The 12,114-nt window shown below is 39.0% G+C and overlaps 1 protein-coding gene across 3 annotated transcripts in view; it reads left to right on the forward strand.

The window, feature by feature from the left end:
- Nucleotides 1-12,114, forward strand: part of rbl2 (retinoblastoma-like 2 (p130)) — a 144,139-nt gene that overhangs the window by 112,858 nt on the left and 19,167 nt on the right. For all 3 annotated transcript variants that reach the window (XM_060838134.1, XM_060838135.1, XM_060838136.1), the window contains 7 exons: nt 34-171; nt 1,679-1,843; nt 7,846-7,957; nt 8,411-8,677; nt 9,212-9,471; nt 9,742-9,918; nt 11,182-11,253. In XM_060838134.1, coding sequence (XP_060694117.1) covers nt 34-171; nt 1,679-1,843; nt 7,846-7,957; nt 8,411-8,677; nt 9,212-9,471; nt 9,742-9,918; nt 11,182-11,253 — 1,191 coding nt within the window. The remainder of the gene's footprint in view (nt 1-33; nt 172-1,678; nt 1,844-7,845; nt 7,958-8,410; nt 8,678-9,211; nt 9,472-9,741; nt 9,919-11,181; nt 11,254-12,114) is intronic.

Here is a 12,114-nt window from a genome sequence, read left to right on the forward strand (position 1 = left end):
AAGCTTTTATTTTGTATTCTGTTTCCTATGTAGGGTATATTGGAACAAGATATATTTCACCGATCTCTTCTGGCTTGCTGCCTTGAAATAGTTATCTTTTCGTATAAACCTCCAGGGGACTATTCATGGATCATTGACATCTATGACCTTCCACCCTACTACTTTTACAAGGTAAACAATGCAGAGCATACTAATTCACCTTCTATGAGCCCTTTTAAATTATTACCCTAAAATGATGCCTCACGGGGTTATCTTCTCCATGAGTAGTTGCTTGAAGGAAGATTCTGACTTTATTTTGCTGGTAATTACTTTGTATTGTTATTATTATCAATGACATTGTAGTCTTATTTCACATTTGCCGTCATCAATTTTTAAAAATGTTTCAACATTTTCAATGAGATAGCCTTATTTTCCTTCAGTGACTCCCCCCCCCCCCCCCCCCCCCCCCCCCCCCCCCCCCCCCCGCAGCAATGTGTATGCAGTGCTAAACTTTTTAAATTGACCTTTTAAAGTCAGGTAAGTCTAGCCGTATTTATTTTTTCAGCTCTCTGAAATGCCTGGTGTGAGCAACATGCAGGGCTACTGCCTGATTCTCACATAAGATTAGGGAGAAGGTACTGTGCAACTCTTGCAGCTCTTAAAATCAGCACAAGTTCCTGACAGTACTTTGATAAGCTTGCTACAGTGAGAAACAAGTGGTTCACTAAACCCCAATGCATGCTGCTGCAGTTTTAAAGGAGAAAACTAAACCATGCCAGGGAGTTTAATGTTCAGTGGCTGCATTTATCTTACAAAATCATCAGTCTGATGGAACAGTGAGAAATGTCTATTTCCCAGTTTTACTGGGTGGTCTTCAGGGAAAATGCTGCCCGGTGCGATCACCGGTGATGTCAATGAAGTTAATAATATCCCATCACATTTTAGTTACATAGAACGTCCACACTCTGGTCCGCATTGATGATATGTGACGAACTGCACACAGTGCTGGGGGACCCAACAATACAGATCTCTGATCCTACGGCCTCTCTTTGAGGGCTTAGGTGCTGGTGCACACACAATGGCAGGCATAGGAAGAGCCCTTCTGTCTTTTCTTAGCATGGCTGCCAGAAACCTTCGCTTTGATTTATTGGAGCAGAAGAGGATGCTCAAGCCAAGGATAAGCAAAGACTTGTCATCATATCAGTGGCTGAGCCTCAAAACACTGAGAATTCAGTGATCCTGCTGTAGATGTTGACTACTTCCCAGTAAAGTGAGTGCAGGTTTGTTTCCACCTAAAGACAAGGACATTAATAATTTTGTTTAAATCAAATCCAGGCTATATTTTTCAAACAAACTGTTCAGGAGAGATCCATTATTTCCCCATTAGTCTGTGAATAAATTTGACAGACTGTTTCCCAATCTGGAAGTGCCTTGCAATGACATTTTTTAACTCTGAATCAATCCATATGCTGATCCCTAACGTAAATCTGTTCAATGCAATGCAAAATGAGGCACCAATCTTGAATTGTTCCTGGTTGTCAGAAAGCACTATCTGAAATTATTCCATCTTAGGGGAAAAGAGCTTTATCATAAATTCTGGTATGTTAATGTGGTGGCAGCAACTGGAAATTCTTTTAATGGATTTTATATAAAGAATATTTTGAAATGAGATTTCTAAAGTTGATTGCCTCCTTTACAGGTGATAGAAGTACTTATAAGGGCAGAGGATGGTCTCTTCAGGGAGGTAGTGAAACACCTAAATCATATTGAGGAAACGATTCTGGAAAATATGGCATGGAAACAAGAATCACCCCTTTGGGATGGAATTAAAGATGCAGAAAACAAGGTTCCAACATGTGAGGAGGCAAGTATCCATCTTAAATTGATTGTTCATTTTTTTCATTTACATTAGTTACATCATAAGCTATCACCATCATTCTGATTTTTGGGGAAATGAATTCTATTTATAAAGGAGGAAGTTAACATGGGTGACTTGGTGGTGGATAAAAACGCATTCAGTAGTGCTTCTGGATATATACATTTTTAAAACTCACAAGGAAATGACTCTTGTCTTGCAATGGTGGTATCCCTACCTCTGAGCTAGGATGCTTGGGTTCAAGTCCTACCTGCTCCAGTGTGTAGTAACTTGTTTGAACAAGTTGATTAGAAAATATATAAGAAAACTCAAGAGGTCTGCAGTACATTATCTACGCCTCAAAAAGTCATTTTGATTTAGCTCACTTTGTGTTCCCTTGTTTTGGTTTTTTAGTTTTTGATTTTTAGTTGATGTCACCTTATTCTAGTGTATGTTATTTGTTCTTTTGCAGTTTGGTTTATTTAAAATAGAGCTGAAATCTTGGTGTACATGTTTCCTTTCTCCCATCATATTCTGATTTAGCTCCCTTCAGTTCTCCCATTTTGGTTTTGGGTTTTCATTATGCTGCCTCTGATGGACAGTTCTTGTTTTAAGATTTTTGTTTTGCTTGAAATCAGAAAAGAGCTGAGATCTTCCCTAGTGGTGTATTGATCCAAAGGGGATAAGTTTATCCTAAACTATAGATTTACAGTAAATCACTTATAAATCTCTGACATGTTTTTGCTTCCTAATGCAACATAAGAATTTCAGGATTTGGAATTCTGCTGGTCTCAGCTTGTGCTGAGATGGTGACCGGTAGTGTGCTGTGAAATATGGTCAGGTCCTCACATCAAGGACTGAGTCTTGAATGAGGAAATCCTCAAAGTGCTCTTTCCCACAAGTTGTCACTGTCTTGTGCCATTCTGCTGTTGCCTCTCAATGAGGTCGGTCCTTAGATTCCTGGGCCATAGGTAGTCTGGACTGCAGTGAAGAATCCACATACGCCACAGCTGTCAGCAACTTGCTGCATCTTCTGTGCTGTTTCTGCTCATCATCTGTTCTTCAGATCACTATTTATTTTTGTTGGATCTTGGCTTTCACTTGTCTGCAGCCTGCTCTCTTTCTCTTAAGTTTTGGTGCTATTTACCCCAACAAGTAAATGAGCAAGGGATAGGTATAGGGTAACATTCATTCTCTAATGTATCGTTCCACTCTAGATCAGGGCATCTCATACTTGGTAATGAATAATATTAATACAGAATCATGGAATCATCTTGACATAGAAGGCTATTCAGCCTATCATCTGAACCGGCTGTCTGGGCATTTTGATGTAGTGCCAAGCCTCTGCCTTTTCCACATAGCCCCAATTCTCAAGTTCAGGAACACTGTCTGCTTGCAGTTTAATAGCTTTTAGCCATTCTTTGAAAACAACCTTATCATTGTCATAGGAGAGAAAGCTAAGAGTCCAGAAACAAATTTTGTTAATTAACACATAAAAGAGCAAAAAGAGAAATTTGGACCTCCTTGTCAGAGTGCACTTAAGCCTCTTAAGGTGGCAATTGAAAGGTCCAGGTGTCCAGGTGTTTGATGGGTGTGGGTCATATGAGCTGAATAGTTATCTCTTTACCACATGGTTATTTCTGAACCTAAGTCTCCCTGGAGAGGGAGAATGCTATGACCACCAGAATACTTAAGGCCTTTTGCGATTGCTGAGTGCCTCAGGATTTAAAGTGCATTGTCAAGCCCCAAAACAATATTTTAAGAGGTGATCAGTTTCTTTTCCTAAATTTTATTTTTTTGTTACAATATCCTGAAAAAGCCTCTTCAAGGGGTTGATTTGTGATTTGCTTATTTGTTCATCTATTGAGTTCATTTATCGAAATGGTATAAAGAGAGACTTCTGGATGTTAGTTAGGGATGAAGTTGACATATGTAACATTGCATTCTGTAAATAAATCTAATGTGAAGTAAGAGACTCGCACCTGGTTTCCTCCTTCACTTTCTGGCTTTAGAAGGAGTTAACTTATTGGACTTAAGCTCTGTACCTCCGTGCAATGTGGCCAACATTATTTTGCTAAATTTTCCCGAAACAGTAAATGAGCAAGGCATAGGTATAGGGTAACATTCATTCTCTAATGTATCTTTCCACTCTAGAAAAGGGTACATGGTACTTGACAATGAATAACCTGAATACAGAATTATAAAACTGTCTTGATATAGAAGGCCATTCAGCCTATCATATCAAACTGGCTGTCTGAGCATTTTGACTTAATGCCAAACTCCTGCCTTTTCCCCGTAGCCCTACTGTTTCTGTTTAAATAGGCATTCAAGAAGACATTGGATGATTAAGTTGAATTTGCCCTTGCCTCATTTTGACAGTATATTCCAAACCCAGACCACACACTCTGTGAAAAGGATTTTTCTCACCTCACATTTGCGAAGTACTTTAAAACCATGCCTTCCGTTTCTTGTTCCTTTTACGAGTAAATACAGTTTCTCCATATCTAGACCCCTGGTGATTTTGAAACACCTTTCAAACCTCTCCTCAGTATTCTCCTGTATATACACACAGAAATGAGTGCTCCTGCAGTACCCTTCAATTTTTACTGTCTGTGTTCTTTGTATTAAAATATAATACATCTTCCTTCTCTGCATTGAACTTCTCCTACCACCTATCCACTCACTTCACCAATTTGTCAATGTCTTTATGAAGTTCTACACTGGTAGTTATCACCCTTTTAAGCACAATGACCTCTGTGACTGCATATTATCTGCCTGTCTTGAAGTTTGGGTTAGGTCTGCTGGTTACATATAGTCTGTCAAATAGCTATCTGTGTAACGGATGCAATACCTGGATTTGATTATCTTCATTTGAAACAATCCTGACTCTCAGATGTATGTGGAGCCAAAGTAAGCTTCCACTTAAAAACACAGGATTGGGTAGTTTTATTCATTTGCGAGGCCCCAGTTATTGATGTCCCTTGACCTGACTTTCAGCTCAATATCTTTTTGCATTATAATTATCTCTATACCAACTCCACTACTCTGTGAATCAAATACCTGATAGACTTTGGTAGCCAATTTGAAGGAATGGATTTGAGATTTATGTGATGATCTGTTCCATCACATTTAATTCCTGAAATCGCCTGATGAAGTCATCAGTTAACTTCCTCAGCTATGCACAGAAGTTTCCTGGGTGGGACCAATTTTCTTTGTCTTTGATTTTTTTTTTCTCCAGACAGTATTGTGGAGTTTTATTTTCAATTGGGAGGACTACAGACCCAGCGTGACCACCAATCTTATCTTGAACTGCAATGATTGTCCATTTGGACCAAATTGAAACATGATAAAACAAGCTAGCAAAGCCTATTAAGAGCATGCATTTTTCTCTTGCTGCTCAGCTTCTGGAAGTGGAATTCATGCAGAGGTGTGATGGTGGGTGTATTGCAAAGAGGCAACATAGATGGGTGATGAGATGAACTGTCAGAGACTCTATGATCAACCAGTCGATCACAATTTACATGTTGGAGACTGTGATTCTCTTCTGTCTTCACAGTTTACAGTTCTGTGCCACCTGCAAACTTTGAACGTGTTCTTTGCGTGCAAGGTCTGCATAATTTATATATTTTCAAGAGAAATAAGAGTTCTTTGCTTCAAACTTCGACCTCAACTTCAAAGAAAAATCTACAGGAAAAGATGATGTCGTGTATCACCGTTTATTATAGATACAAGTTACTTGTACAAAATCAGGACAAATGAAAAAGTAGTGAACACAAATTAATACATTAAGTAGGTTTTATTCTGTTAACATCACATCAACCCCTGGGGACCTCCACTAAAACCCTTATCCCAGTCCTAAAACTACCTATTCCCATACTGCTTCCTATTCTTCAGCCAATTTTATGTTCATGTAGCTACCGTCTCTTTTGTTCCACAACATATCACTTTCCCACAGGTTTATTGCATGTCATGGTATTGAACACCCTCTGGGAGTCCAGCACAACACAACAACAGTCTTGCCCTTGTCATAACTAGGAGGCCTTATTCACTTAATGGTAAGGTCCGAGGGAGTGTTGCTGAACAAAGCGACCTTGGAGTGCATGGCCCCTTGAAAATAGAATTGCAGGTAGATAGGCCAGCTAAGAAGGCATTAGGTATGCTTTCCTTTATTGGTCAGAGTATTAAGTACAGGAGTTGGGAGTTCATGTTGCGGCTGTACTTTTGGAATATTGCGTGCAATTCTGGTCTCCTTCCTACTGGAAGAATGTTGTGAAACTTGAAAGGGTTCAGAAAAGATTTACAAGGATGCTGTCCGCGTTGGAGGATTTGAGCTATAGGGAGAGGCTGAACAGGCTTGGGTTGTTTTCCCTGGGGCATCGGAGGCTGAGGGGTGACCTTATAGAGGTTTACAAAATCATATGGGGCATTGATAGAAAAAATAGACAAAGTCTTTTCCCTGGGGTGGGGGAGTCCAGAACTAGAGGGCATAGGTTTAGGGTGAGAGGGGAAAGATATAAAAGGGACCTAAGGGGCAGAGGGTGGTTAGATTAGATTACTTAAAGTGTGGAAACAGGCACTTTAACCCAACAAGTCCACACCGACCCGCCGAAGCGCAACCCCATACCCCTACCCCTACTTTTACCCCTTATCTAAGGCTAGGGGCAATTTAGCAAGGCCAATTCACCTAACCTGTGGTGCATGTATGGAATGAGCTGCCAGGGGAAGTGGTGGAGGCTGGTACAATTGCAACATTTAAGAGGCATCTGGATGTGTGTATGAATAGGAAGGGTTTGGACTGATATGGGCTGGGTGCTGGCAGGTGGAACTAGATTGGGTTGGGATATCTGGCTGGCATGGATGGGTTGGACCAAAGGGTAAAAAATGAGGTCTGCAGATGCTGGAGATCACAGCTGCAAATGTGTTGCTGGTCAAAGCACAGCAGGCCAGGCAGCATCTCAGGAATAGAGAATTCGACGTTTCGAGCATAAGCCCTTCATCAGGAATCATCACCAAAGGGTCTGTTTCTGTGTTGTACATCTCTATGACTCTATCTCTCTGTTACCTCTTTGGAAAATGCCAGCAAGTTAATTAGAACATTCTTTTCCCTTAACAAAACTGCACCATCTCTTCCAAATTAAGCTACATTTTTCCATGTAACTATTCATTTATCCCAAAAACCTTCTCCAGAGGTTTTCCACTTCTGAAGTTAAATTGACTGATCTGTAATTGCTGGGCCCATCTTTACAACCTTCTTTGAACAAGACCCACAATGTTTGCAATTCTCCAGGCTTCCAGCACCTACTCTGAACCTAACACTGGTTAAAAGATTATTACTATGAAAGAACCTGAAGATTGCCAGGCAGAACTTACAGTGCCTTTCCCACAATGTGAATTCTTCAGACATTGGTACAGATATGCCTAACCAGCAGTTTTTATAAAGACCAGCTGCAAACCACACTGAAAGTGCAGCTAGAGATGTTATGCTGTTGATTTTTCTGGGATGTTTGCATGATTTTTCTAGGATTTCCTCAGATTTACCTGAAGGTATGGTAGTAAATTGAAAAAAAGCACAGTAGAAATTTACCGAAGTCTGGGAACACTTAATTTTTGAACACAATGAGCTGGAGGTGGCTTCACTGGACTTTAATTTTAAATGATTAGTGTCTTTAAAACAATATAGCAGTTAGATTCCACTACTGTTCATTACAGTTGATTGAAGTCCAGAAATGTATCCTTCCTTTATTGCTGTACGGATGTTTGGCATTCCTCTGTTAACTTTTTCAAAATAATAATCTTAGAATTAAACATGGGAATGTTTAAAACAGTAAGTTAGAGCTTTACACAATAGTTCAGCAGAAAAAGAGGATGAAGTGCAACGTAATGTATTCTTTTCGCAAATAATTTAATACTACTTCTGACTAACAGAAAATAATTAGAAGTAACTGTGTAAGGTTTGAAGTAGTAACATAATGGAACTATAGAATCAATTTAGAATTTGTAAATTCTTCCAGGTGATGCCACCACATTACTTTGAAAATCTGGAAAACACAGGAAGCAGTGAGATGTATTCTCCCATTACCCCTACACGACTTAAGGAAGTTCACACCGAGAGTGGCAAGAAAGGTATGATGAATTCACACCCCATTCCCTTAGCTCTATTGCTGCACAGCATCCTGCCCAGAAAGCGCATTTTAGGAATTTGGGTGTCAACACTGTCACCCTTCAATTCTAATTGATACATTAATTGTATTTTCTGTTACCTCTGCATACTGAGTGCTAAAGACTTACAATTTACAGCTGCTCGGTTCCCTGATATTGGTCCTTCATCTTAGTTTAATAGGCAGGTATGTCAAATGATGCAATTCCCCATTCAGATGTGAGGGTGTAGTGTTTTCTGAATTGTGTGATTATGGGCAGGAGGGCATACAATTACAGTTTCCAAAATACCAACATGAAAATCCCAATCTTTTTCTCAGAAAAGGTTTCTCTTTATAAAACCACTAGATTGCTGTCAGAAGAAACTCCTCTGTTTTCTCAACAATTATTATTCGGGTGTTTCCCTGCTGTTCTTTCTAGAAACCATTGCATCGCCCACCACATTGCATGATCGATACAGCTCTCCAACAGCAAGTAATGCAAGGAGGAGACTCTTCATGGACAGTGACAACAGTCCTGACCCTTCAAGCAACTCCCTCAGAAATTCCCAGCAACAAACTGTACCAGTCCAGAATGTGGCTAGTGAGACTGTTTCTATTGCACATGTCCCTGGTCAGACTTTAGTAACCATGGCAACTGCAACTGTTACAGCTACCAATGGACAAACTGTTACTATACCAGTTCAAGGTAATTGATTTTTACATAAAATTATATTGTTTCTTCTTGTCTTCCCTACTTTTATGATGAATATTTAACCTTGACCCCAGGACTATAGGTAATTTAATAAAATCTTACAGGATTTTCAAATATGAATCTTTTTACCTTCACTATTATGAACTAAGGATAGGATGAGATAGTTGGTGTTTATTTAGGTTTTAAAACCAGGACAAAATGATTACTAGCTCAGAAAATTCAATTGGGCACCATATTTGGAATATTTGACATTTTGTTTATGTACGTTCTACTACATTTCAATTGAAGTGTTCCAATTGCAGGAAAAAAATGTTTATTTGGACTTAAAGTTGGAAATTTTGGGCTAACAAAGAGCAAATCATCCTTTCTGCTCTTTCAACCAGTTTGCTAAGTCCCGATCTCAAATAACTCAGGTCATTTCTGAGGACCTTTACTGTGATTAGTTGAAGTATTATTGTTAAGCAATGTTAAAAGGCACTTGTTTCTTGCTTTGTTTTCAGCAAACTGCTTTTTTTTTTAAATTCAAAGGTATTGCAAATGAAAATGGAGGAATTACTTTCATCCCAGTTCAACTCAGTGTTACAGGACAGGCCCAGTCTGTGACAAACTCCATTCAACCCCTTACTGCTCAGACGCTTGCCAGTAGTCACCAGTTACCCGGAACTCCAGTGCAGATTGCTGGACAGGTATCAATGCAGCAATCCCCAGGACAGAGACAAAATCAATGCCAAATAGCAATGAGCAGCAAACCCAAAAAGACCGGCTCAGTAGCTCTGTTCTTTAGAAAGGTATGTTTCTTTATAGTTATGAGAGTGAACGTTTCAAGCAGCAATCAGGTTTTGTACTGTGCCTTTTCTCTTCAGATGAGCAACATTTGTCACAAATTAAATGGTAAATTATCCTGAATTAAAATTGGACAACAGTTATTTGTCACAGGTGCAGGTCATTAATGTAGTCTAGGGAGGAGGAGGCTAGAAAAACTGTGATGTTGTTGAGGGAAGGAATTTGATACTGTTTTCATGTCTCAGATTATTCTGTTTCTGCTGTTGTTAAACTAGGTTTATCATTTGGCAAGTATTCGTCTGCGTGATCTCTGTGCAAAACTGGATATTACTGATGATTTGAGGAGGAAAATCTGGACATGTTTTGAATATTCTTTGGTCAACTGCACTGATCTGATGGTTGATAGGCACTTAGATCAGCTGCTGATGTGTGCTGTTTACATAATGTCCAAGGTAAAATTTCACTGAATGTGACACAATGAAAAATTAGAATAAATAGCATACATGGAGATTTATGTTTTAAGGTTCCTTTATTAATTAAAAAATCTTTAAATATGTTATTTTAATGACCGATTATCTATATGTTTTCAATGAAGGATGTAATATTTCTGAAAAACATTCTACAACATCCTATAATTGTTGCATTTCTGATATAGCAAGAGTATGCTATTTTTTAAACATTGCAGTTGTAAAGTTAGTTAACAATGTGAAGCCTGCTTCAACTGATCTATTGATCCTCTCTCCAACACATGGGCCTACTGTCCTTGTATGAGACAAAAATGTAGTCACCATCCTTGTAGACTCTGTTGAGTACGTATGCCCTAATCCCTCCGATTTAGCATTGAAATAAAATGGTGTCACAAAATATGACAAAGTCTTCAAGTCTGTTCAAACATACATACCTCCCTACCAATATTTGTGATTTTAAAAAAAAGTCTTGTTGCAATAAATACATTTTAAGTATTTTAGAAGAAAATAAAATAAGCCTGTTGCACTCAATAACACATGGTATTGTTTGACATCAAGTTGTTAGTAAAGCATATTTGACCTTCCCTTTCTCCAGGTGTGTAGATTTGGTTACCATATATTGGAATAGAACTGACAGTGGGCACACAATGGGAGAACACATCCAGATTTTGAATGTGCCTTTTGCTGATATCTGTTTGCACCAAATGACTTGCTAATCACATTAATAAAACATGGAATATAAATCTGGCTGTAAGAAAATTCAAAATTCCATAAACAATCAGGGCCTGAGGCAAGTGCCAAACATACAGCATATGTTGCTCTTTAATACGAAAGTTAAGAGTTTTACATAATCCAACTATCGTTCATGCACTCTTAAGTAAAGAGATACACTCTGAGCAGAAGTCAAAACGTGGCCTAAAATGTCAGTTTTGTTTGAGGGTTATACACTAAGGTACAATGCATCCAAATGGCTTTAATGTTTTTTCCATTGCATTTTCGTCCTTCTGCCCAAACACATTTCAATCATATTAATAGCTCTTTTCCCAAATTACTGAACCTTATTTGCAGGTTCTCTGCAATTGCTCAGCATGGTGGCAGGGGTTAAATTTTGACTTTGTAAAGAGGGGTCTTGGCAAATTGTCAACCAGTTTTCCAACTCTACTTCTATTTCCGTTGATTTTCATATGTTAGAAAAATAGTAGTGTGCACTGTGCTTTGAGTCAATATAAAACAACACTTTATTTTTAGGTAACAAAAGAGGATAGATCCTTCCAGAACATTATGCGTAGTTATCGAACACAACCGCAGGCCAGCAGCAATGTAAGTATTGTTAATAAAGTTTTGGGATACATTATAGGAGTAATTTGAGAAGTTATGGTGGGCGGCACAGTGGTTAGCACTGCTACCTCACAGCGCCAGAGACCCGGGTTCAATTCCCACCTCAGGCAACTGTCTGTGTGCAGTTTGCACATTCTCGTCATGTCTGCGTGGGTTTCCTCCGGGTTCTCCTCTGTTTCCACAGTCCAAAAATGTGGTTAGGCGAATTGGCCATGCTAAATTGCTCGTAGTGTTAGGTGAAGGGGTAAATGTAGGGGATTGGGTCTGAGTGGGTTGCTCTTCAGAGGGTTGGTGTGGACTTGTTGGGCCGAAGGGCCTGTTTCCATACTGTAAATAATATCATCCAGTCTAATCTAATTTGTGTCAAGTATAGCACACATGAAAGGATAAAGATGACTTTGAACCAATGATCACCAGTACTTTCTACCCCATGGATATTGTTCTTTGCAGCATACAGCATATCCAGAAATAACACACTGATTGTGAAGCTCAGTCCACAGTTCCATTACCTTTTGTATCATGCAGCTGTTGCGAACAAGATGAAACTAGTTTGGCTTATTTAGCAATTCCCAACTTCTGATTCATTGAACAATTGTGTGTGTATTTACCTTGTGTTGGTTATTCCTACGATTTCTTAAGTAATGTGTGTCTATTGAGAAAACATAGAGGAAGGTTGTAGAAGCAGGACCATCTCTGGACTGTCACTAAACTTTTAATGTTAATGAAACAAACCTGTGTGGTCTTTACTAATGGTGAAAATCTCATGGATGATTAATGACTACAAGCAGAGCTCTGCATAAAGATTTACATATTACAAATGATGCTCTAAACATTACTGTGCTG

The sequence above is a fragment of the Hemiscyllium ocellatum genome, chromosome 17, assembly GCF_020745735.1.
Source record: "Hemiscyllium ocellatum isolate sHemOce1 chromosome 17, sHemOce1.pat.X.cur, whole genome shotgun sequence".
Classification (NCBI taxonomy): domain Eukaryota; kingdom Metazoa; phylum Chordata; class Chondrichthyes; order Orectolobiformes; family Hemiscylliidae; genus Hemiscyllium; species Hemiscyllium ocellatum.